Source organism: Theileria orientalis, chromosome 1 (assembly GCF_000740895.1).
Source record: "Theileria orientalis strain Shintoku DNA, chromosome 1, complete genome".
Taxonomy (NCBI): domain Eukaryota; phylum Apicomplexa; class Aconoidasida; order Piroplasmida; family Theileriidae; genus Theileria; species Theileria orientalis.
The window spans coordinates 910,001-936,008 of record NC_025260.1 but is presented as its reverse complement, the minus strand read 5'-3'; the positions used below and the strand labels follow the sequence as shown (position 1 = coordinate 936,008).

Below are 26,008 nucleotides of genomic sequence, written 5' to 3'. Positions count from 1 at the left end.
AGGAGATTTACGAAAGTTAATCGGCCTGTAATTTTAAAAGTCATCTCTACTAATAATTGATAAATAAGCTCCAACCATGAGTGAGGATTTGAGCACATCTGCACATACGTCGATCAACAGGGCAGACCTGAGGAAGCTGGACACAGATATCTACAACATCCTGACGCAGTTTGAGAAGACGAGAGAGTGGGCAGATCTGACGAACTGTTTGATAAAGCTTAATCGGATACTGAGCAACTCGACGATACCCTGCATCCCGTACAAGGAGATCATATGCAAGAGGCTGGCGCAATGCCTGAACCACCAGCTGCCGACGGGAGTACACACTAGGGCGCTGGAGGTATACGCCTCGATCCTGGACAAGACGCCGCCAGAAAGCTTGTCGAGAGACCTGGCGCTGTTCAGCACTGGACTATTTCCATTCTTCTCATACAGCTCGTACTCAGTGAGGCCGCAGTTCCTAAACATCATAGATAAGTACTACATTCCACTGGGCCCGAACCTGATACCGTGCCTTATCGGACTGCTGATATGCATCATACCGGGCCTGGAGGACGACAAGTCGGAGACGTACGACATGGTGTACAACCTGCTGGAAAAGATAAGTAAGCGCGTGCCGGAAAAGTACTTCATGAGCGCACTCTGGCTCATACTGAAGAAGGCGAACAAGATTAGACTGCAGACGCTGTACCTCATCTCGAACAAGCTGTCGCCGAGAGTGCCGAAGCTGCCGGCGCACAGACTGGAGTCGCTGCTGCCAGACAGGAACGACCTGGTGCTGAAGAGCCTGATGGCGTCGACGCGAGACGACTCGTTGATCATACTGCGCGAGCTCATGAACTTCATGTCAAAGCACTTCCCGCTCGACCACGACCTCTTCACGTACCAGAACAAGTCGGCGCTGTGCAGAAGCATCCTGAGGCTGCTGAGAAACAAGGACTGGTCGCTCACGAGGAGAATCTACCAGTGGCTCTTCAACACTAATGACCTGAACGAGTCAGTGGAGTCGATAGACCTGAAGTACTTCAACGAACACTCGAAGAGCGTGATCATAACTGCGATCAAGGAGCTGCTGAAGATGGAGATCACGACGGCGGACGAGGCAGTGCTGCCTCTGAAGATCATCGTGACGCTGATCTCGGACATTGAGGTGGCGGTGATCTCGGACCAGCTGATGCCGGTGCTCTGCATACCGATCCTGCGCTACGTCTGCGAGGGCATCGACGACACGGACTGGCGCCAGGCGGTGATCCAGGAGACGAAAATCATATTCAACCCGACGCTCACGCCGCCGAACATCGTCTTCATCTCAATCGCCGAGGAGTTCAACAAGCTCTTCCTCGACGAAAAGTACGACTCGGTGCACGCATGGAACGAGATCCTGAACCTGAGCAGAATATACCTCGACGAGATGAAGACGCTCACGTCATGCGAGACGATACTGGCAGGGCTCTTCATGCTCCTGGAAAACGCACTCTACAGGCTGCTGAAGCTGGAGCTGCGGGATATGACGCAGGTGGTCTCGCACCTGCTCAGCTACGTCGCCTCGATACTGGCGAGGACGGAGAAGATGATACTCACGGACTACCACTACTTCTACTTCGAAAACGACCTCGACTACGTGAAGGAGACCTCGGAGCTGAAGCTGCTGGTACACGAGCAGGAGCTGTGCAACGAGCGCATAGCAAAGTACCTGGACGAGTTCTACATCAACGCGCTGAACCACTTTGAGAGCAAGGCCGACCTGAACTACACGGAGATATCGGTGCTGGACATGCTCAACAGCCTGGCAGTGCGCTTCGTCTCCATAGAGGTGAACATGCAGACTGTGCCGATAACGCGGAGCTTCTCGGAGTCCCTGGGACACACGTCCCCGGAAAGGGTGGCGGAGTACAGGGGCTCTGCGCACCGCCTGGACTACGCGCACGCATCGCACTCGCCGCTCTCAGTAAACTCCGCACGCTCGCCGCAGTCTGCTCACTCGGTTCAGTCTGTGCGCTCAGAGAAAGGGGACCTGTCGGCAGCGACCGCCCAGGCCCTCTCTCCAGGGCCGGCAGCACTGGTGGGGAAGACAGAGCGCTCGACGCCACCAAACTCCAGCACTCGGAAGGCTCCAACAGCGGCACACACGACAGCGCAATTGGTAGACCATAAATCATCGCCAACATCACATACGGCGGACCAGAAAACAGCATCAGCAACACAGAAGTCCGACCAGAAAACAACGGACCAGTCATTGGAAGGTAAACACACTCACAAAAAGCAGACGAAGCTATTGGATGAGAGCGACATGGCGACCGCGAGGTCGAACAATGCATCGTCGAGAACGTCCGCAGCCTCGATTGAGTCGAAGCTGCAGAACGAGTTCAAGCTCGACAGGTGGATAGTGTGTCTGCTCAAAAGCTGCCTCTCGCCAGACCCTGTGATATTCTGCAGAGGAATAAGCACGTTCATACAGGTGATCGACATACCGCACAGGCACGCAGTCAAGGAGTTCTTCGCAAGCTCGCTGATACACCTGAGGAACATACTGACGCAGCTGTGGAGCAGCCTGGACGATAAGCTGGCGCAGTACCACTCGGAAGTGGTGTACATAGTGCTGCAGCTGATGAAGTCGCTGCCTCAGGCCTCAGGGGAGGCTGAGAGGATAATCGTCAGGGACCTGACGAGCACGGAGATAGGGCAGAAGATCAACGCAATACTGAGGTTCGGAGTGCTGTTCAGACACCTGCACACGCACGCGCCGGACAAGGTGTTCTTCTCGGACGCAGTGGGCCACATACTGGACGCAGTGGAGGACTCGGACCCGAAGGTGCACTACTACGCGCGAGCCTTCCTCTCGGAGTCGATATACATGCTCCCGAAGCTGATAGACCCGATCCTGCACTTTTTGATCACGACGAGTAAGATGGACGAGAGCATCACTGAGGGAACTGAGTACGATGTCCTACCTGGATCACCAAACCAGAATCACAACACCCCAGCCACATCACCAAACATGGACTACAACACGTCAAATAGATCCCCAAACATGGACTACAACACGTCAAATAGATCGCCAAACCATGACTACAACACCCCAAATAGATCACCAAACAGGGAGCGCAACGGACACACACACCTCAAGGCGAACATGATATCGAAGTTGCTGAAGAGCCAGAAGTCGCAGCTCAAGGAAAGAAGCAATGTGAGGCGAGTTGGCGCGCACAAAAGCAGTGACGCGAACAGTAAGGACAGAACGCAGAGCACAGACACCCACTCGACCGGTCAAGACTCATTTGACAGCGAAGGCGAAGATAAAACGAACATGACGGAGTTGGTGCGAAAGTTCAGGCACCTATCATCGATAGTGGGAAGAGAAGGGCAGGCGATCCTAGACCTGATGAACAGAAGACAGGCGCCAATAGCACTGCTGAAGCTAATACAGGGAGATGAGCTGTTCAACGAGCTGTCGACGACGATGGTGGTGACAGAAGAAGGAACGCTGCTGACGTCAGCCACGAGGACGCAGGCGTATGACCAGGCGCACAGCGAAAGCGTAGGAGGAGAGGACGCAAACCCGACGCTGGTGAACCACCTGCTGGACCACACCTTCGGAGCAAGGGCGATCACGCTGAATTCGTCAGTGCTGGAAACGTCGGACACGGAGAGCAGGCGCTCAAGAAGTGTGCCGGTAGACGCGTCGGTGGAAGGAGGGAAGAGCCCTGGCATGCGGGACCACGCGAGCATTGACTCGGTGCATGGGCCAAACGTGAACCGGGGAGATAGCAGAGTAGTGTCGCCAACGTCCCACGCGAGTGTCACGCCGCCCTCGCAGAGGGCAAACAACTCTCAACTAAGCACAATCGCAGGAATGGGGAAAACAGGGGCAACGTTCTCGTTTGAACAGGGCAGGCTGACGCCGCACCTGGGAAAAGGGTCGTTCGAGGAGGCACCCAAAGAACGCACAGTCTCCGTACCAAGGGAGTTGGGAACACAGTCGTTCGAAGGATCGAGCATCGATACAGGGACGGAGTCGAGCAGGCAGTCGGCGAGAAGATGGGGAGTCGAAGCGTCGAAATCGGCCCCGCACACGCCCTTGCTCTCGTCACACCATGAACGCAGGGAGTCGAGTCTGTACGGAGGAGACGCGGATGAGACCTACGAGCACCAGAACAGAGCGCAGAAGGCCTCGATATTCCCGAGGCTGCTCGACGCCTCGAACAGCTCGTACACGGACGCGTCAATATACAACTACCTGGACCTGGTCATAGTGATAACGCTGAAGTACATATGCATCGACGCGGACCTGGAAAGGCTGCTGCGAGTGGAAAGGATCGACGACCTGCTGGAATACCAGAGGTACCTGGACAGGCTCGACGACCAGAACTGCTCGACGCGGAAGCAGACGAACATCCTGAGCCTGTTCAACAGGTCGAACAGCATGGTGGACCTGTCGATGGAGGACAGAGCAATGCTGCTGCGCTGCACAGCAATCGACTTCATGAAGTCGTTCATATCGTCGCTGCAGCCGGCAAACAGCGCGAGAGAAGTCTCCTGCATGGTCGCAAAGTACCTGCTGCTCCTGCTCTACCACTTCCACCTGAAGCAGGAGCACATAATACAGACGCAGATGATATACCTGTTGAAGGTGGTGATGGACAGGTGCAGCCAGGAGACGACGGGGCCTAGCGCGCCAGCGTCCTCGCTGATAGAGCTCTCGAGGACACTGCTGAGCATGTGGGCGAGCAAGAACGAGCCCATGTCGGCGCGAGCAGGCGAGTCTCCGTCGTCGAAGCTGCAGATCACGCCGAACATGCTCGCGACGAGCATGAGCGTTATCACGGGCACGGCGAACATACTGAGCTGCCTGACGGCGGAGGACGACAAGCAGACGAACTCGCTCACGAGCGACGCGTTCTTCGACAAGACGGCGGCGACCACGTACGTGACGCAGGGAATAGAAAACCTGAGCTACACGAGGGACCCGGACACGGCGCTCTCGCAGCTGACGCCAATGTACATCATCAACATGGGCGAACTGAAAAAGCTGCAAATCCACAGGATGACGAACCTGCACGAAATAACCTACTTCCCCAAAATCATTGAGATATGCATAGCGAACTCGGCAAAGTCGAAGTGCCTGCACCTGCTGCAGTCGTACATCGACTTCTCGCTCTACAGCCTCAAGTTCATGAGCGGAGCCGAGGGCCTGAAGTACGCCTCGAACTTCATGACAGAGTTCTCGTCACACGTGCTCACGTACACAGATAAGATCGGGACGACGGGGCTCTTCTACTACCTGCGCGCACTCTACTTCATGTTCAGTCACCTGAGCGACGACTACGCGACGGAGGCGACGACGGCGCAGTCGAGGAAGATGAAGCAGCTCTCTATCAACCGAGAGATCGTGATGACGAGGGAGATGAACGGGACGAAGCAGTTCGGCCCTAAGAGCGACGGAGGACGCACGATGTTCGGCTCCAGAAGTAAGAGGAAGACGACGGCGGACACGAGTAACCTCCCGCACTTCGACATCACGAGCATCGTGGACTCGTGCGTTAAGTCGGTGCTCTGGGCCAGAGAGACGCAGCTGAGCGCGACGTACCCGCAGGGAGCCCCGGAAGAACTCAGACACAGCTACAGCAGCGCAAGCAGCACCTTCGACCACGGAGCCGATGGACCCAATGGACCCGATGGACCCGATGGACCCGAAGGAGACATCGCAGACATCGGCTCCTTCACGGGCTCCGCGAGCGCGAGCAGTAGCTTTTTCGACGGACCCATGGACCCGTTCGGGCTCCGCCAAGGACTCGGCAGCGCAGCCGAAGGAGAAGCGCAGACACAAGGCGCCTTTGGACACCACGACGCCACGGGGAAATCGCGTCACAAGAGCCACAGGCACTGCCCGGCCTCGATGGGCTACAGAAGCAACTTTAGATTCATGGGCTCGAATCAGGGCTTCGACGCAATGGACCTGAACGCGATGAACCAGTCGAGCGCCTACATCTACGAAAGGAGCTACGCATACTCCTCGAGGAATAAGCTGGTCTGCTCAGAGGCGAACCTGTCGCTGAAGGTCTCGCTCGAGAACATAACGAACCAGGTGATAAGGCTATTCAGACTCCTGTACCTTAAGCTGCCCTACCACTTCATCAAGGCCTGCATATACATCTGGGACAGGTCGAACTGCGAACACGCGAACTACAACATCCCCTACGTGGACCTGAGCGCGTCAAACCTGGAGAACTGCCCGAAGCAGCGGCAGATAAGCAGGCGCGTACAGACGAAGCACTGCCTGCTTATGCTCCTCAACAACATCCCGCAGGTGACCACGACCTCGGTGCTCTCACTCACGCTGGACATGATGGAGACGTTCTGCAAGTCATCAGAGTACAGGCACGCGCCGGGCTACCAGATCCTGAACACGCACGTGCGCGAGGTCTCAGTGTCGGAGTTCCTGTACACGGTCCTCGTATCGGAGATGGCGAAGCGCTCGGACGTGGAGCAGACGTACCTGGAGCTGCAGCGCTGGATCAACCTCGTGCTCCACTTCCCGAAGCAGCCGAGCGTCTTCCTCTGGCTCTTCTGCTCAGTGGTGCGCTACGAGAAGGCGACGGCCTGCAACTACGCGAAGGTGCTCACGAACATCGGCCGCCGGCTCTTCAGCGACCTGCTGATGGTGGTGATATACCAGGCGTGCGGTCTCTACGCGCCGAAGGTCTGCAACTGGCTGGCCCACAAGGACTACGACACGCGCCCGCCGGTGCCGCTGGTGGTGCAGCTGATGAACTCTGCGCACTACTTCGGGAGCTCGTGCTTCACGGAGACGCCCCCGATCTCGCCATGCTCGGAGCTCGCGACGCCCCGCTTATCGCCGCCCTCGAAGGCCGCGAGGTCGCCGGCCGCGGACGCGCTTGAGTCGCGTCTGAGCGTTTTGTCAGAGTGTGTTTCCTTACCGGGTGATTTAGGCACTAGTGTTAACCTAGGCGTTATTGATACGGGTACCGTAAACACGGGCAACCTAGGCGTTGTTGATTCGGGTAACCTAGGCGCTAGCGGCAATACGGGTAACGTTAACAGGGGCGCCGCTAACACGGGCACCGCTAATACAGGTAACGTTAACAGGGGTAACCTGGGCGCTACTGCCAGCATCAACAGCGCCGACGGGCAAGCCGATTCAGCGACCACGGAACTCCAGAAATTCGCAGCCCGTTATACCGCCGACCGCCAAAACGACCCCCAGGCCACGGGACACCAAAACTCGCAAAGCAACGCCCACATCGTGACGGACGACGAGTACTCGACGCCGAATAAGCCCACGACCACCACCACGAACACGAGCAGCCTCGTGACGAGCAGGAGCCAGAGCCTCCTGGGAAGCGAGCTGCTGCGGGGCATAGAGGGCGTGATGACGCCGAACCGCGTCGTCTCAGTGAACGCGCTCTCGCTGCTCATATATCTGAACTACGACGTGCTGCAGCTGAACAGGAGGACGCCGATCACGAACGTCTTCTACCAGACCTTCCACAAGAGCCTCACCTCTTACATCCTGCCGCTGCTGGTCACGAGGCAGCACCAGCAGCAGAGGTACTTCACGCTCCTGCTCATCCGCTACTTCCCCTACAAGCTCTACCAGGTGCCGCTGCTCAACATCAAGAAGAACCTGCTCGAGTTCATCAACTCCTCCGAGTTCTTCAGGACGGACCAGTTCGGACTGCGCGAGCTCGCGCACGTCTTCAGGCGCATGGCCACTGAGGACTTCAAGGGCGTCGCGGACACGATGGCGCGCCTGGACCTGTACACGAACCCGCCGCACCTGAACGTCTTCTCGAACAAGTCCGCGAGCCTGATCACGCGCGTGCGCTACCTGAAGCGGCTGGCCTTCGTGCTCTACGCCTGCGAGAACGACGTCTTCACGGACAACATCTCGAACATCATCGAGCGCCTCGCGGAGACCACCAGGTCGCTCAAGAACGACACGCTCCGCTCGAAGTGCCTCTTCGTGATGCGCGTGCTCCTGGTGAAGACGTCCCAGGAGGAGCTCACGGTGCTCTGGCCAGTGCTGCTGTCTGAGCTGATCAAGGTCTTCAGGACCACGGTCGACCATGCGGGCAGGGAGGGCCGCGAGTCTGCGGCCGACGGGAGCGGTTTGTCGCCGCGCGACTACGCGCAGGTTCCTGCTAACGCTGGAGGTGCTGCCCACACAGCCTCGCCCCGCGACGGAGACTATCACGCTAGCAATAACGCTAACAATAGCCAAAACGCTCAAGAAAACGCTAGCAATAGCAATAACGTTAACACTAGCTCTAGCAATAACAATAACGTTAGCCAAAACGATAACGTTAACACTAGCTCTAGCCAAAACGCTCAAGAAAACGCTAGCCAAAACGATAACACTAGAAATAACGCCAACACTAGCTCTAGCAATAACGCTAACACTAGCTCTAGCCAAAACGATAACGTTAACACTAGCTCTAGCAATAACACTAGCTCTAGCATTAACGAAAACGCTAACAATAACGAAAACGACACGGGTGCCAGCAGGTGCCTCATGGCGCACAGCGACCAGAATGAAGACTCGATTTGTTTGAACACGCGCTCGCTGAAAAACGACATGAGCAGGCTGAGTGACAAGTCGACGGGGCGCATAAGCAAAAACAGCACGAGCAGAACAAGCCTCAAGTCCTCGAGCAGGTTCAGCACTAAGATGAGCGAAAAGGAGTACATCAAGATCATGGAAAACGAGGAGTGCCCGGCGGAAAACAGAACCGCGCTGCTGATCGAGGCGATTAAAATCGTTGACATGGCGTGCGCGCTGAAGCTGAACGAGTTCCTAGTCTACCAGTGGATGTTCATCAACGACCTGAACCCAATTAAAAGGCCGAGCGAGAAGAAGAGCGAGTCGAAGGCACGGGGCGACAAGGCGGCTTCGAAGGAATCCGCAAAGTCCCAAGGAAAGCAGGAGAGCGACGAGGAGGGGGACGACCCGGAACTGGAGCACATGAACGACTTTAAGCCGTTCCTGGTTCTGGCAGGGCAGGCGTGCTCGGAGCACATCAAGTGCAGAATCGACCACGCGCTCTCGCTACCCTACGAGTACACGAAGCCGATTAAGCTGGTGAGGACGCGGAGCCACCAGTGGGACGAGAAGAACGTGCGCGAGGTCCTCTGCGAATCAATAGAGAAGGAGATGACTGACGTGGTCCCCAAGTACGACCAGAACAAGCCGATCATAATCAACCAAATATACAAAACATCCAAGAGGTTTCAGTAATTTGCTAAATTCTTGCCACCCACTACAGGGTTTACGTGCGCAGCCACTATATAGACGGGGTTTACGTACGCAGCTAATATATAGACGGGGTTCACGTACGCAGCTAATATATAGACGTATGGGCGCCACATATTCACACAGCCACAGCATAGTACACACGGCACTCGGTGACGCGACAACGTAATCACAAAATTTAAATAGCCACTGAGTGTATACTATAAACACAAACACTAAAACATGTTATAATCTATTAAATATCATAAATTAATGTACGGCATATATACACATGGTCCGATTACATAGAACGACTGCACTGTCCTACGAAGTGTGTCGCAGGCAAAAAGGCAGCAAAGAGCCACAAACAGTCGTGTGGAGTAGAAAAATATAAAATGAACCAATATAGAGAGGTGGAACACAACGTTGAGGAATGAAAAACGAGATTTGTACTGCAACGGGCACCTTCCAGTTGGTGGTGTTGATGCCCAGATAATTTCACCACCAGCTCCATAATGGAACGCTCCGAAGTGAATTCTATTTTTAAAATTTAACTGTATGAAAACTAAATTAAATCACCAGAATTTTGGAACTGATGAGTCCCATTCATCAGCCGGGCCGTCCACGCCACAATCAACGTCCGACGCCAGGGGCGTACCCAGGGCTCCGGCCGGCCCAACTCCAGATCTGAGCTCTAAAAACGAGTCGATAACATCATATGTGCGCGAAATAGTAAACCTGTACGTTTTGGACTGCAAGAGGCGTCCCGACCCCTTCCAGCCCACGCTAGAGCCCAAAGGGGCCTCCAGAGCCGCGGAAACAAATTCTCACTGTATTTTAAACGGAAATGACGTTTCCAAAATATTCACGTCCTCGTTCGAGCGAGTTCCGGAGTCGAGAAGAAAGGATCTGCTCGAGATCAGATCCATCCTGAGCAAGTCAGGCCCGGAGGACCTGGAGTCGCTCGTAGCCACGCTGTGCGCAATAATAAGCTACCAGCAGCTGCTGACGCCGTCAGCCAGACAGAAATTCACCAACGACCACCTCCAGGAGTGGCTTAAGTCGCAGGACGCGGACGCGTTCGCCGGAAAGGACTACGAAAAGACGTACACGAGCTGGAAAAACTACCTCAGGAAGCACATGCCGACGGGAGTGAAGCTGTGCGACTACTTTTCGGCCGATTTCCTCAGGTCGGTGCTGGTGCTAAACGCGGATCGCATAAGGCAGGAGCTGGAGAAGACGGCGTTCAAGCTGCACCCGGACCTGTTCATATCCCTTCTCTGTAAGCAGTGCGGGTTCACGGACGAGCAGGCGGTGACGGTGGGCACGATGAGCAGCGCGAAGGGTTACCAAATCCAGTCGCTCCTGCCCTCGGAGACCGGCCTCGGCTTCCTCCACAGGGACGCGGGGGGCGCTAAGGAGGAGGACTTGGGGATCATCACCTTCGAGTGCATAACCAACGACCGCGAGCCAGGCCACATGATAAAGCTGATCACTGTCAAGAACATATTCTCGAGGCAGCTGCCCAAGATGCCCCGGGAGTACATCGTGCGCCTCGTCTTCGACAGGAACCACTACACCTTCTGCCTCCTGAAGAAGGGCGAGGTGATCGGCGGCATCTGCTTCAGGCCCTACTTCGAGCAGCGGTTCGCGGAGATCGCCTTTCTGGCCGTGAAATCGACGGAGCAGATCAAGGGCTACGGCACGAGGATCATGAACCACCTGAAGGAGCACGTGAAGAAGAGCAACATCGAGTACTTTCTGACCTACGCGGACAACTTCGCGATCGGCTACTTCAGGAAGCAGGGCTTCTCGCTCAAGATCACGATGCCGCGCGAGCGCTGGTTCGGCTACATCAAGGACTACGACGGCGGCACGCTCATGGAGTGCTACATATCGCCAAACATTAACTACTTGAGGCTCAGCGACATGCTCAGCCAGCAGAAGGCGATCGTCGTGAAGTGCATAGAGGCGATAAAGCCGCTGAAGGTCTACAACGGCATGGACGTCTTCGCCAAGGACCCGAACGCGACTCTGAACCCGGCCGAAATCCCGGGCCTGGTTGAGGCCGGCTGGACTAGTCAGCCCGCGCCCAGCAAGTCCGACCCTGCCTCTGCTGAGCCTGACGGCCAGAAGAAGTCTTTGAAGGCTGCCATTCTGGACCTTCTGAACACGCTCAACAAGCAGCAGAGCGTCTGGCCCTTCCGGAAGCCCGTGAAGCAGAGCGAGGCTCCCGACTACTACGAGATCATAACGCACCCTACCGACATTTCCACGATGAAGCGTAAGGCTAAGTTGGGCGAGTACAAGACCAAGGAGCAGTTTGGCGAGGAGTTAAAGCGGATGTTTGACAACTGCAGGCTCTACAACACTTCCCACACCATTTACTACAAGTACGCGAACGAGCTCCAGGCGTTTATATGGCCCCAGTACGAAAACATACAAGAATGACAATTAATCATTTTATACACATTTATATCAGCATATCTGTTTGCGAGTCCACATTTGTGTTTGTGTGTACACATCAGTGTGTGTACATTAGCATATACATGTGTTTGCTCGTGTGTGTGTTTACATACTTGTGTATGTGTATATATCAGTGTGTACACGTATATACATATTTGTATATACCAGTATATAAATAAGTGTTAACATACGTGTGTATATACGAGTGTACATATGTTAGTGTATGTATACGCCGGCAGGCAAACATAGAGGCAGAATAATCAGAAATATAGGCACAAGAAACGATAAAACATTAAAACATCTTAGTTTCAACCACCACTCGAATTGTTACGTCATGTCCAAAACAACCTTTTCCCCCGGTTTGAAGGCCGGAAGGCCCTTGTAAGGGCAGGACTCGCACCTGAAGGCGTCACCCAAGTAGCAGTTGCCGCAAGATGAAGTTGGAGCGTCGACGTCCGATACCAGCTTAGAAGCTTCAAGCTTCTCCATCTCGGCTCTTCCGCAAGTGCAGTTCGCGCAGGCCCTTGGCTTCGTGTTGCAAGACTCATAGTCGGGAGCCTTGGAAACGTACCCATCAATGGGTGCGGCGTCTATTGACGATACAGTCTTCTTCGTAGACTTGGCCTTCCAATTGGGCCTAACTCCTGATATAAAGGTGGCGCCGGAATATACGAGTGAGTTGACATCCACGAGGCCACTATACATAAGCTCCTTTTTAACATCATTTTCCTAATTAAGTTATATGATTCCAAGATTAAGGATAACTAAAACAAATAGCTGTAACTAATAAAATACAAAGCAAAAGGCAGTTACCTTGTCCGAATTTGGGGGAATGGACAAAACGAACTTCCCATCCGGCACGAGTGAATTGTGAAACAAAGTTAAATTCGATAAACCCCTCTCTCCGTAGAACTCGGATAAAGAGTCAGCCACGACGAGCACAGTCGCATACTTTTCAGAAGGAAGACCAGCGTTTTTAACTTGATCCAAAGTCAAATGATCAAATTCGGGAGTAGATCCATTTAAAAATAAGTTTCTAGAAACCGCAGCCACCAAAGGTGCAAAAAAGGTCGATTTAGCTAAAGATGAGCTGAAAGAAGACTCAGAGTTCGACGATTTATAAAAATTCTGTAAATTCTCAAGGCCGAGCTGCCTTGTTGAAGAAACCACTAAGGTTGTATTTTTCATGTTCGACAGTTATAAACGAGCACATAAAAACAAGATACATTAAGATAATTTTTAAAATAATAATACAAAATTAATTAAAACATATCAGACTTGAGTTAATGATTATTAAAATAGTGATTGAGCAGGCAAATGATTAAATATATAATGACCTAGTGGTGTAGCGAGTACTCATGGCTGCGACACAGAATATATGGGACTGTAAGCTATGTGTCAATTTATAACATAATATTTATGCAAATTTTACTTAAATTATGGATGTATTGTTTACTTTCAATAGCTTGTAAAGATTTGATTCACGGTTTATCGTTGTTTGATTCCATACTAGGGAATAGAGTTTCAACAGCTAGATTACATAATATAGTTAGTTTCTCCGGTCAAAAACACAAAAATAAAACCTGTAGTTCAAACATCGCCTTTTTACACAGTGGAACTAAGCCTAATTTAAACGTATACTGTACACATAAGGAATCTCAATTTTTTTCAGAACCGATGGGAACTGAAAAATTGAAGGACTCGTTGGCGACAAACAAATTTGATTGTGAGAATCTTCTCAAAAGAAGGTTCTTTTACACCAGCTCCTTCGAGCTGTACGGGGGCTCCTCTGGGCTGTACGACTACGGGCCTCCAGGATGCGCCCTAAAGTCGGAGCTCGAGAAGCTGTGGAGGGAGCACTTTGTGGTCTTCGACGAGATGCTGGAGGTTTCATGCTCCTGTATCACGCCGCACCCGGTGCTGAAGTCATCGGGACACGTGGACCGTTTCACGGACCTGATGGTTAAGAATTTGAGTAACGGGGAGTGCTACAGAGCAGATAAGTACGCAGAAGAACTGCTGGAAAACGTCATGGCCTCCAAAGATAAGAACGACCTCAAGAGCCTGAATAAGAAGCTCGAGGCGCTGAGTTTGCACGAGTTGGACATGCTGTCGAAAAAGGTGGGAGTGTACACCCAGCCTGAGATGGAGGATTTTTTTGCAGAATACGAAATTAAATCGCCGGAAGGGGATCAGCTGTCAAAGCCGTTTCCGTTCAACCTTATGTTTTCGACGAACATAGGCCCGAAGACAGACGACGCAGCAAACTCGCTAGCGTATCTGAGGCCCGAGACGGCCCAGGGCATTTTTGTCAATTTCGTAAGACTGCTCGAGTACAACGGAGGGAAGGTGCCGTTCGCAGCAGCGCAGATTGGACTGGGCTTCAGGAACGAGATTAGCCCGAGGAACGGCCTGCTGAGGGTGCGCGAGTTCACAATGGCGGAGATCGAGTACTTCGTGAACCCTAAGTCGAAGACGCACGAGAAGTACGAGGAGTTTAAGCACGTCGTGCTGCCACTGGTGACTAAAACTGCCCAGGGCGAGGGGAACTTCGTGCCAGTGAAGCTGTCCATGGAGGAGGCACTCGAAAAGAGAGTAGTGGACAACGAGGCGCTGGCCTACTTTTTGGCACGGACGTACCTGTTCCTGAAGAGGTGCGGCATCAACGAGGACGGACTGAGGTTCAGGCAGCACACGGCAAATGAAATGGCACACTACGCCTCGGACTGCTGGGACGCGGAGATCCTGACGTCCTACGGGTGGATTGAGGTCGTGGGCCACGCGGACAGGATGGCCTATGACCTGACCTGCCACTCGAAGGCCACGAACACGCAGCTGGTGGCGCACCACAGGTACCCGGAGCCGATCCTGGTGGAGAAAGTGAGGGCGAAAATAAATAAGCCGCTCATAGGCAAGACGTTTACAACTAGCCAGAAACTCGTGCTCGACTACCTGGGGAACCTGAGCGTGGAGGAGGGCAGGGCGCTGTCCAAGGCGCTCTCAGAGAACCCGGACGGCCACGTGGTTAAGCTGGACTCGAGGGAGTTTAAGCTGACGCCTGAAATGGTTCAGCTGGAGTTCGTGGAGACGAAGGTGAGCGACGAGTCGTTTGTGCCGGGGGTGATAGAGCCCTCGTTCGGGCTCGGCCGCCTCATCTACTCAATTCTGGAGCACTCCTTCCGAGTGAGGCCCGTGGACGAGAACGTGCCCGAGGAGCGGAGCTACCTCGCGCTCAACCCCTCAATCGCGCCCACCAAGTGCTCGATCCTGCCGCTTTCGGCCAAGGAGGTTTTCGACCCCTTCATCGCCCGCGTGCAGAGGGACTTGAAGCGCCTGGCCATCTCCCACAAGGTTGACAAGACGGGTGCGTCGATAGGCAAGAGGTACGCGCGCACCGACGAGATCGGGGTTCCCTACTGCGTCACGCTGGACTTCCAGTCTCTGAACGACGACTCCGTGACTCTCCGGGAGCGCGACTCGATGCAGCAGCTGCGCGTTCGCGTCGACGAGGTGGCCGAGCTTCTGAGCAACCTTCTCCGCGAGAACGTGACCTGGGCCGAGGCCGCGGCGCGTTACCCCAACTTTACACAGCAGAAGTTGCAGTAGTCCCCGATTGCGCCCGTTCTACGTGACATTAGTGCCAGCCCACCTCTGGATGCTGGATGGTGTGCCAGCGGCCACCCGTGCTAATATACTTTGAATTATACACACCTGGTAGATAGTATATCCAGGGTCATACACACACAGTACATAGTAGGTAATATGACCAGGATCATACACATATGATAGGTAATATACCCCGAATTATACACATATGATACATAGTATACCCCAAATTATACACACAAAATAAATAATATACGCCAGTCACACATACTAGGATAATGTAGATTTATTGCTTAAAATATTTATTGTCCTTAAGACTAGCTATCAGTTCGAGGTCGCTTTCACTCACATCTTGGCCTACAGTCCATTAAGAGACACACTGGGTACCTAGCTCCATCTTTGAAACCTGGTGGCCCTTCCGAGATAGGATCTCCTCGATGTTCTGTTTATCCCCAAACCACCCTAGCTGATCCGAGATAAGATGCACTAAACACGACATTATGGCCAACGGTTGGTTTTATTTCCACATCAATCCACACTATATAAGTAGCAAGTCAAGAGTACAACTAGCTATGTGTAAGTATGGACTGGGTCCGGTTATGCTATGTGTAAGTATGGATTAAATGCGGTTATGCTATGTGCAAGTATGGATTAAATGCGGTTAAGCTATGTGCATATTGACGCAAAGATAATAGAAACCTACAGCTCTTGCAACTTTCACACCTCACGTACACTATTCCGTGGTTATATGCTTGCTACACATTGATTTATATAGAGAGCGGTACCTTAGAAAATGACTTTGCGCTGCGATGGTTACATATGTTACAAGTGAAGACTGCGATATAGCGATCGTTGTTAGAAGATGACTCAGAAAGATTAATGGATTCGTGCTTGTTGTCAGATTTAGTTGAAAAAGATCGACTTAAACACAGGGGAGTGTTAAATAAGTTTAACTTATTAGATACACATGGACTTCGATAAGGAATAGCAGGAAATTTTACACAAACAGCGGTAATTAATCGTTTAAAAGGCAATATACGCCAAAACATATTATTTAGCGAACAAAATAGTGTGTATATTGTACATAAATATAATTAATAAAAATAAAACTGAATTAACTTAATTTTTGAATCGATTGTGATAACCCCAAAGTGTAACAACAACCACATTACTAGATAGGTTTTCACGGTCTAATAATTAATTTTATCCCATATACTAATTGTGTTTTCCATTTTTTCGTGTTGATCACATAAATTACCATTCTATTAAGTTGTTTTTTTGCAATAAAATGGGATTCTATTTAAATAAACATATTACGGCTAAACTCGTTTTAGGATTTTAGATTATAAACAGTGTCTGAAGTTTAATTCTGCCTGTTAAATTTACTTTTATAATCAAAGTCAGAATTTAAATTACCTCTTTTAAATTGGAGAGTACACACATTATACTTTACACATTTACCTATCGCAAAATATCTACCTGTTTAACGCTGTAAAATATTTTTTACCTGTAAAAAACTAATTATCGATTGCTTGAAATCTTAAATATAAAACCACCAACGTTTGATGTCGTTTTTACTACACGAATACAATCATGGATTCTGAGAACGTAAATCTTTTCGGAGATGACGAACCAGCCTTAAATGAAACAAAAGAAGATTATGCAGTAGGTTATATATCCAAATATGCCTTTTAGGTGGAAGCGTCAGGGTCTAAATTGGCTCAGTCGCACTCGGCGAATCCCGTAAGTCAGTATTTTTAATGCTTGGTTAGGTGAGGGATATCGAGATTTGGTTCCTCGAAAGCTTGAAGTCAGTGATCCCGGAAGAGATGCATTCGATATACATCAACGAAGGCAATGTGCTGTTTTCCTGCGGATCGCTGGAAGCGGAGCAGTTTGATCTGAAGCGCCAGACGGAGTGTGTCTACGAAATGACAAACAGAGGGAAAAGATCAGTGCTCTCAAGCTTCGACACATTCACGTTCTACACGAACCTGACATATAGAAACGAGGCGCAGAGGAGGAGAGTGTCGTTGGACCACATGACGGACCCAGCATTTCTGTAAGTGGACGTGCACAACATTGTTAACCCCTCGCTACTGCCGTTGTAACATTATTTAGGCGCGTCATTGAACCGAGGACCGGTAAACTGATACTGAGTAACCTCATCAAGTGCGCATCGCAACAGCAAAAGGGGCTGCGCAACTACCTGGAGTTTGTGAAAAAGAACATCTTCTCGTTCCCGCTGTTGGAGGAACTGAACAGATTCGCACTATCGCAAAAACTGGCCTACAGAGCAGCGAGGCAGAAGGTAAATGAGAGAATTTAAATAAAATTTTAGCTGTGGTTCATTATGAGCTTGGCGGAGGAACTCAAGCTCGTTGAGCTAGGCAAGGCTTACAAAAAGTACACGGAGAAGGACTCAGTGGAGATTAACAGAAGTGTGCTGGATAAGAGGGTAACGCTGAGGTATTTTAGAAAGACACAAAAACAGGACTCGGTGCTCAATCAGTTGACTAAGGGAGACAGCAGTAACTCGCAACTCTTATTGGAAAATGAAATCTTGTCCTCAGCAAGTAAGATCTCGGGCGAAGCTTTGGCAGAGTCGGCACTAAGTTACTCACAAACAGATCAAGCAACGGGAGTGTCAATCAGCCAGCTTGCAGCAAATGCAGGCTATTTGCAAGATCAGAACCAGAGCTTCACAGCCGATATGTCGTCAATAAACTCAATTCCGGACTCGAACGTCTCAGCAACCTCGGAGAGCTCGAAACCTATTGGGTTCAGCTCGCTTCACATAGGAGAAGCGGCGACGCCCCAAAGGAAACCGAACAATTTTGAGTCAAAAGAACAAGTGGACAGCTTCGACAGGAACTTTATGAAGTTGATCGACGACGAGTCCACGCCGCTGTTTGAGTTTGATAATCTCATGGAGGGGTCAAAAACGCAGTCGAACGTGGGAGAGAGTAGTCAGACGGGCTGGAAGGGGCTCCGAATGATTAAAAAGACCAAGATCAAGGTGGAGGAGCCGAGGATGGGCCATTTCGTGCAGAAGGGGCTGGACAGGTTCGTCAAGAAGAAGCAGAGCTTCGCATTCAAAAACGCGTTGACCACGGTGAGCGTCCTCGAGGCGGCGTGCAAGCTCTACGGCAAGGGGCCCAAGTGGTCAAACCCGAACAGGAAGGAGTTTGACTTGTCTAATAAGACGAAGAAGCTGGTCTACGTGAAGCCGAGCAGGTCTGTGAAGGAGGCGGACCTGACGTACCAGTACATGCTCCAGTACGCCTCGGTCCACCAGAAGCTTAACGGCGGCGTGAGGCAGGAGCACGCGGTGCAGTACGGCTTGATTGAGGTGAGCAGGCCGTCCCAGAACGAGCCGCGGACGTACACGGTGAACCCTGAGCCCTGGAGGCTCGAAAAGTTCGAGAGGAAGTGGGCGAAGCTCGCGACCGAGGTCGGCTTTTCGCCCTGGCTGATTCCAAAGTACGGAGAGCAGCCCGCCCCGTCCGCCGATAGCGCTATACAGGCTATTAAAGAGGTTGTGGATAGTGGCGTACAGGGTGGCAGTACGGCTGTGGGTACCGTTGTAGATGCTAATGGCAAGGCTGCCGATGCTGTTGAGACTGGTGGCGTACAGGGTGCTGGTACGGCCGGCGATGCTACTTTCAACAACACCGTTGCGGACACCAGTATGGCTGAGGACGCTGGCGTGGGAGAGGTCAGTCAGCAGAGCAAACCCGTCTCACCACTATCAAGTCCTATTGAACAACAAGCGGGCCACCAGGACGTAGCTGATCACCAGGTTCCACCGCAAGTAGCGGATCACCAGGTTCCACATGATACGCAGTTGACTATGAGTCCAGTCGACGTGTTGAAACAACCAGAATTGGATCAAACGCAACTCTATGCAGATACACAAATTGTAACTGGATCTTATGAAGATACGCAAACCATAAAGATTAAAACTGAGTTGACAGAGGGGGCACTGGAATCGGCGCGCACATCATCAACAGCAGTTGATGTAAACGACGAAGCGTCTGTTCAAACTGAAGTTGGAGAGTGTAAAGACGGCGAAACACACTTGGAAACGGGAGAAGTCACTGAGATTACACAAGTACAGGGGGCTGGATCTGAGCAACAAGGCGTAGTAAACGAAGCGCAGAATAGAGAACAGCAACACGGAGGTATCAGCTTGGTAGGGCCAGACGCAAAGCAGATGAAGCTGACCGAGTTATTTAAATATGTATACACTAAAATAAACAAGGCAAAAAACCTCCCAGAGTTCCCGGAACTTAAGCTGATAAACAGGTTTAACCCAGTGATAAAGGAGGAGCTTGAAAACTTCTCACATATAGATAAGCAGGTACAGATAAACGCTAGAAGAAGGAAGGTCTTGGACGACGAGTACGCGGAACCGATGCCAGCAGACTACGTAAAAATAGGCGAAACGAGGAGTAGATCGAAAGTGTCTGAGACGTTGACAGATTCAGAAGATGAGGAATACGGAGGAGTCGAAGAAGTAGCTTCTAAGCCTCTTGGGAGTGTACCTAAGGACGACATTGCCAGCAATGACACAGGACTGGCCGGCAATGAGACAGGACTGACCGACAACCAAATAGAAGTGGAAGCTGAAGTAACGGGTAAACAAGTTGAGTCTGAAAATGGGAACAAAAGTAATAAGCAGACAAAAAAGCAGAAGCTCTCAAAGAAGGAAAGGATAATGAGGATGAGAGAAATCATGAAGAGCATGATAGAATTTGAAGCAATAGAAAGCGAAGACGAAAACCTGTCTGACCCAGAGGAAATCAAGAGATCACTGGAACTGCTAAAAAATAAGCTGATGAACCCGTCGGAAACGGAAAGTGAAATAGAGAGTGAAACGGAGATAGCGAAGGAGATGAAGGACTTCATCGGCGACGTGGAAATCAACGAAGAAGACGAAGAAATAGCAAGACTGAGGTTCAACGAAGATCAAATGTTAGCAGACGACGCGGAGTTGAAAAAGGTGATGGCCTTCAAGGAAAAGGGAGAGCTCGAGTTGACGCGAAGAGAAGAAAGGCTGCGAATGCTGGAGGAGCTCAAAAGGTCAAAAAAGGACAACGGGTACCACCTGAGCGACTTCGAGTCCTCGGACGAGGAGTCGGGCAGGACGAAGAGGATACGCGTGAAGGTGACTGGCGAGGACATAGACAGACTGCTCAAGTTCAAAAAAACAGAAAGGGAGATGACGAAGGAGGAGCAGCTGGAGCAGTTTATAGACTACAAGCTGACGGAGGCGAACATACGGCTGCCATCAGGTAATTGTTTGCCAGTTCGTGGTAGTTATTTATGCCAGTTCGTGCTAGTTATTTATACCAGTTCGTGCTAGTTATTTACCCGGTACTAGTTAACATATGCATTAAGTGTTAATTAGCTATGCACACCAAACAGCTACCCTGTGTTAATTAGCTATGCACATTAAGCAACAACCAAATACAAACTAACATGTAGTGGACGAAGTGCCAGTCTCCACGACCTTTATTGAAGTGCCAAAGGCGACGCAGACACACGAACCGGTAACGAAACTCAAACGCAGAAGAGACATGGTGGACAACATGTTCAACGAGGGACTAGACTCGATCTTCTCGAACATTGACGCTTATAGGTCAGACTCGAGCTTCACAGTAAACCCGTTCGGAACACCAAACAGGTCGCTGGACAAGGTGGACAACTCATGCTCTAAATCGCCAAAGAAACCAGCCCTGGTCATGAAGTCGTTCAGATGGGACCACTCTCACGCAAAGCCAGGGAATACAACAACAGTCAGGTAAGAAAAGAAGCAATGTGTACCGAAATTGAAGTAAAGGAGCGCATAAAATACAGGGAAATATGAATAAAGCTAATGATTAATGACGATTTAGGAACTTTAAAGGATTTACAGGATTCCATAACCTGCCAAGCACCTTCGCCAAGGAGAAGCCAAAGAACAAATAAACTTTAATTTATTCAAACACGAACAGCGTACACATCTACATAATTTGGTGTTTGTGTTATCTATGGGCTAGATGAGACGTCTAGCCGTTATTAATATGCTTACACATGGGGATGGAACATTCACTGTTCAATTTCGATGTATTTGTCTGCCTCAGAAACGAGTGAGCACCCAAAAGCTCACGAAGAGGCAAAAGATGTTAAAACTGAGGGAAACAGAGGCTCAGACTATGATTTAAAAATTTTGAGTGTCGTCGTGTTGTCGTCCTCGCCAATCGTCAAGCAGGTGGGCATATTCCTTTTCAACATCTCGGAATTCACGCTCAAGGCCTGCGAAATCGCGGACAACGAGTACTTCACGAATCTGGAATCGCTAATTCTCCAAGTAAGTGAAGTGTGTTGACTGCCCCTCAGATCAATCCTTCCAACTGCGTGCTGGGAATAAACAAGGACTCGCTCGACTATAAGCGCCTGAACCACGTGTTCACGGTCTGCAATCTGCCTTGCAGCTACAAGTTCCAGACCGTAAAGGACATCACGAGCGTGGACGGCAAGTTGCGTGCACTCTAATGCTGCTTTAGACTTCAAGGTCACGAACTCGCTTGAGTTCTTGCTTTCCAAGGATGACGAGCTGAAGAACCACACCAAGGAGGTATCGATGAGGCTGGCTATGAAGGCCTTCTGCCTTGTGACTGACTACGTGAAGTACCAGGAGCGCGGCTTCAAGGCCCGCTTCACGCTCTCGACGTACACCATGGACAGCTACCTGTGCATGGACAGGGCTGCCTTCGGGTCGTTATCGATTCTGCCCCTCAACACAGGTATTTTTATTGCCCTTCATCTGCGGCCAGTTATTAGATGCTAGTTATTAGATGTTAGTTATTAGATGCTAGTTACCAGAACATGGTTACAAGTACACTGTTTCTAGTTACCAGTTACCAGTACATAGTTAGCTGCACATGGTTACCAGTGCCGAGTTAACCTGTTACCAATAGTTACCAGTAACGGGTTAACGAGTTACCAGTACATTAACTAAATGTGCAGCGAACCAAAAGGTGAGTGTCTACGACCTGCTGAACAAGTGCCGAACCTCGATAGGGTCTCAGCTGCTGAAAATGTGGATCTCGCAGCCGCTGGTGGACCCAGAACAGATCAGAAAGAGGCACGACTGCGTGGAGGTCTTCAGGTCCATGTACAGGACCATACAGGCGGAGTGCCTGAGGAAGGTGCAGAACATGGATCTAATTCTGCTCAAGTTTAAGAACTTCGAGATGGGAATCGACGCTAGGAACTCGAAGCAGCCGACATTCGAAGATCTCGTGACACTCTACGACTGCATCATCTCCGTGAACAGGTTAAACCAGTTCACACTTAAAAAGTACACGGGAGCACACGCAGATACGATAAAGCAGACCTTCATAGAGCCTCTATCGAAGATATCCTCTAAATTTGAAAGTTACCTGAGGCTCGTGGAGAGAACAATAGACCTGAAGGAGGCTGAAAACAGGAACTACCTCTTCAACAGGAATTTTGACGAAAACCTGAAGGAGCTGTCGGCGAAGCTGGATAAAATCAGGTCGGAAATGGAGGCGCAGAGGCAGGCGATACAAGACGAGCTGCCGTACAGCTCAATGAAGAAGGGCAACCTGGTCAAGCTAGTGGAGTGTAACACCATGGTGTTCCTGCTCAGAGTCCCGAAGAAGGAGCAGAACAACGTGCAGAGGTGCAACCTGCCAGGAATAACGATCGAGAAGGTGAGGCTGAACAAGAACGAGTTCCTTTTCACGACGCAAAAGTTGCGGAAGCAGTGCACCCAGTACAAAAACACAATGGCAGAGTACGAGGAGTGCCAGAAGCTAATGGTAAACAGGACCTTCAAGGTGGCCTGCACGTACTGGGCGCTGCTGGAGAGGTTCATAAAGGTCGTGGCGACCCTGGACGTGCTGACCGCCTTCGCGGAGGTCTCAACCATATTCAACTACGTGCGGCCGGAGATCGACGAAAGCGGGGAGAACGTGCACCTGGTGGAGGCGAGGCACCCCCTGGTCGAGTACGTCCTGGCGGACCACTCGTTTATTCCGAACGACCTTCACATGAACAGGCACACCTCACGGGTGCACATAACAACGGGCCCGAACATGGGCGGGAAGTCGACGTACATAAAGCAGGTAGGCAGGCACGCCCTTAAGTTGATGTAGGTCGGAATCATAGCGGTGATGAACCAGATCGGCTCGTTCGTCCCTTGCAAGGCGGCGAAGCTCCCAATATTTAGACACGTGCTGTGCAGAATAGGGGCCTCGGACATTCAGCTAAGGTATTTTTTATTCTGCTCGTTACTGGCTACTTGTACCTGGTAGTGGGTGTTATTTCACTCGGTTGGGGGTGGCACCTGACGCCCATACTAGTAGCTACCAACTAGGCACATATAACAACCATTACAATTATTGGAAAATGCTATCTCCGACATTGCTATTAGCACCCCGCTATACACGAGCATTAAAAATTTATATAGGGGAGTCTCTACGTTTCTGGCGGAAATGGTCGAGTCGTCAGCAATACTGAGAATGGCAAACGAGCATTCGCTGGTGATCATAGACGAACTGGGGAGAGGAACCTCAACGCACGACGTAGGTGGTCAAGTTTAACGACACTTAGGGTTTCGGACTCTCGTGGGCAATACTGGTTGACCTCATCGAGAGGGCAAAGTGCTTCTGCCTGTGCGCTACCCACTTCCACGAAATGGGAGCTCTCGCCCAAGGTAGTTTAAGTGCAGACAATTGCGTTCAGAGCATGCCGGAGTCGTCAACAAACACCTCACTGCGCAGTTCTTTGGCGACACGAACACGATGACGTTCCTGTACAAGGTCAAGGACGGCGTTTGCAAGAAGTCGTTCGGCATAAACGTCGCACTGATAGCAAACTTCCCGAAAGATGTTAGTGATACCCACACATTACAATTCAGGTTGTGGAGAGTGCGCGGAAGAGGCTGGATGAGCTGGAGCGCAAATACCAGCCGAGCAGGGCAGAGGCGGTGAAGCAGCTTCTGAGGTGCTCAACCTTCGGAGAATTCAAGGAAAACTTACACACTCTAGAGTTGAAAACGTAAAAATATTACATTCAAGTACACGATACTTATAAACACGTCCACAGTATGTATACACATGACCTCACATAGTACAAATACACATACACAATATTAACACAGTGTATGTACATATACATAGTATTAACACACATACACAATATTAACACAGAGTATGTACATATACATAGTACTAGTAAATACATACGTGTGTGTAACATATACCGCTATAACCATAAATAACCATTTACACACACCAGTTAAGCAATTTCACTCTTTCAACCAGTTTTTTTTTCTTTTCAAATTTCTTTAGTTAACATTGCTGTTTTATCTGTTATAATCCTTGAAAGTTCACCCAGTCACCTGAATTAATTTTATAACTCTAATTTGAGGTGAAACATGATACGTCAACACACCACTTGTCTTAACAATTACATTATTGATTGATTAATATCAAGTTGAGTTAAAGATACCTTAAGATCTCTAGCATCATCTAAACTTATATGACACACACATTTGGATGAATATGTTTTTATGTAGATCGGATACTGACGTCAACATCGTATCTGGCAACAAAATATTTTACCCCACTCACATTGGGTAGATCACTACAATTATTGTGCAACCCGGTACAACAAGTGTTTTACTATGTCAAATAAGTTTGACATTTTGTCACTTAGATAAATTAAATACGTGATCGTTGCAACCATTATATGATTCTAAGACGACTTATCGCTGTTAAGACCAACTTATTACTTATGCCACGTTACTACACATGTATTCGTATACACATTACGTAGGTATATACATTAGCATATACACGTGTACATATGTACCCTTGTATATTTCAATCTCATGTACATACACATACACAAATTGCATAAACAGAACTAAATACACAGTTATTGAGATTCAAAAAAGAATAAATAACAAGATTGTTGAACTATGCAAGTTTATAAGAATTGAGTAGGGCATGAGCTCACCTATAGTACAATGATATAAAATTTTGTGAAAAGCTCAACAAATTCCATACAGTTATAATACCCTTGAATAACGAAATCTGCACAAAACAAAAATGTTAAAGAAAAACAGGTATCAAGCCTTAAATATGTGTGGCATAGGTTGAACAAGGGCTTAACACAATTTCCTCAGGATTAATGGAATCAGATACATTGACCTAAGGTTCACTCTTATCAATAAACTTCATTTCAATATATTTCAACACAAAAAATGATTCTTAACTGTATTTAGTATAAATTGCATCATGTAGGATATATCTTTTTAGGAATAATACAAGTAATTACTGGGAATAAATCATATAAATCACCTCACACCTAAACTTAAAACAAACTAAGCAATCAAAAACCTGTTTCATAAATCATAACTAAAACTTAATTTGAAAAACACAAAAAATCACACCATTAGCGTACGGACAGCCAGAACAAATAACAGTTTTAAGTACTTAAAAGTCTGGGGTTTAGACTTAAAAATTTATATTTTATTTTATTCGATCAACGGATATATATATATAATCGATACGTGCGTAAAAATACGGGTTTAAAGGCGTTGAGCATGCTACCGGACCTTTTTGCTTCTGGGAATCGCCCTAATATAGGGCATTTAGATCTAACTCT

At 49.9% G+C, this 26,008-nt stretch overlaps 9 protein-coding genes across 9 annotated transcripts in view; 5 read left to right on the top strand and 4 right to left on the bottom strand.

The window, feature by feature from the left end:
• Window positions 1-76: 76 nt before the first annotated feature.
• Window positions 77-9,256, top strand: TOT_010000408 (uncharacterized protein; the record flags this gene model as incomplete). The annotated part of the gene is made up of 1 exon (XM_009690949.1): window positions 77-9,256. The coding sequence occupies one exon, from the start codon at window positions 77-79 to the stop codon at window positions 9,254-9,256; it is 9,180 nt and encodes a 3,059-aa protein (XP_009689244.1).
• Window positions 9,257-9,551: 295 nt separating this feature from the next.
• On the bottom strand, window positions 9,552-9,764 carry TOT_010000407 (hypothetical protein; the record flags this gene model as incomplete). Its single annotated transcript, XM_009690948.1, has 1 exon — window positions 9,552-9,764. One exon carries the CDS (start codon window positions 9,762-9,764, stop codon window positions 9,552-9,554), a length of 213 nt encoding a protein of 70 aa, XP_009689243.1.
• Window positions 9,765-9,808: 44 nt separating this feature from the next.
• On the top strand, window positions 9,809-11,701 carry TOT_010000406 (histone acetyltransferase gcn5-related; the record flags this gene model as incomplete). Its single annotated transcript, XM_009690947.1, has 1 exon — window positions 9,809-11,701. The coding sequence occupies one exon, from the start codon at window positions 9,809-9,811 to the stop codon at window positions 11,699-11,701; it is 1,893 nt and encodes a 630-aa protein (XP_009689242.1).
• A 307-nt stretch (window positions 11,702-12,008) lies between these two features.
• On the bottom strand, window positions 12,009-12,904 carry TOT_010000405 (cytokine induced apoptosis inhibitor 1; the record flags this gene model as incomplete). The annotated part of the gene is made up of 3 exons (XM_009690946.1): window positions 12,009-12,017; window positions 12,065-12,445; window positions 12,530-12,904. The coding sequence occupies 3 exons, from the start codon at window positions 12,902-12,904 to the stop codon at window positions 12,009-12,011; spliced, it is 765 nt and encodes a 254-aa protein (XP_009689241.1).
• Window positions 12,905-13,135: 231 nt separating this feature from the next.
• Window positions 13,136-15,322, top strand: TOT_010000404 (glycyl-tRNA synthetase; the record flags this gene model as incomplete). Its single annotated transcript, XM_009690945.1, has 1 exon — window positions 13,136-15,322. The coding sequence occupies one exon, from the start codon at window positions 13,136-13,138 to the stop codon at window positions 15,320-15,322; it is 2,187 nt and encodes a 728-aa protein (XP_009689240.1).
• A 286-nt stretch (window positions 15,323-15,608) lies between these two features.
• TOT_010000403 (uncharacterized protein) lies at window positions 15,609-16,371 on the bottom strand (the record flags this gene model as incomplete). Its single annotated transcript, XM_009690944.1, has 4 exons — window positions 15,609-15,679; window positions 15,710-15,808; window positions 16,026-16,077; window positions 16,108-16,371. The coding sequence occupies 4 exons, from the start codon at window positions 16,369-16,371 to the stop codon at window positions 15,609-15,611; spliced, it is 486 nt and encodes a 161-aa protein (XP_009689239.1).
• A 544-nt stretch (window positions 16,372-16,915) lies between these two features.
• Window positions 16,916-21,295, top strand: TOT_010000402 (conserved hypothetical protein; the record flags this gene model as incomplete). Its single annotated transcript, XM_009690943.1, has 7 exons — window positions 16,916-16,987; window positions 17,018-17,065; window positions 17,095-17,384; window positions 17,444-17,633; window positions 17,664-20,640; window positions 20,813-21,128; window positions 21,223-21,295. The coding sequence occupies 7 exons, from the start codon at window positions 16,916-16,918 to the stop codon at window positions 21,293-21,295; spliced, it is 3,966 nt and encodes a 1,321-aa protein (XP_009689238.1).
• Window positions 21,296-21,431: 136 nt separating this feature from the next.
• TOT_010000401 (DNA mismatch repair protein Msh2) lies at window positions 21,432-24,398 on the top strand (the record flags this gene model as incomplete). Its single annotated transcript, XM_009690942.1, has 9 exons — window positions 21,432-21,686; window positions 21,707-21,851; window positions 21,874-22,113; window positions 22,337-23,460; window positions 23,491-23,606; window positions 23,805-23,919; window positions 23,948-24,050; window positions 24,080-24,225; window positions 24,255-24,398. The coding sequence occupies 9 exons, from the start codon at window positions 21,432-21,434 to the stop codon at window positions 24,396-24,398; spliced, it is 2,388 nt and encodes a 795-aa protein (XP_009689237.1).
• Window positions 24,399-25,885: 1,487 nt separating this feature from the next.
• The window catches only part of TOT_010000400 (hypothetical protein), a gene marked incomplete at both ends in the record, with an annotated part of 301 nt that continues 178 nt past the window's right edge, over window positions 25,886-26,008 (bottom strand). The window contains one exon of the mRNA XM_009690941.1: window positions 25,886-26,008. This exon is cut by the window's right edge and continues 52 nt beyond it. Within this exon, the coding sequence (XP_009689236.1) occupies window positions 25,886-26,008 (123 nt within the window).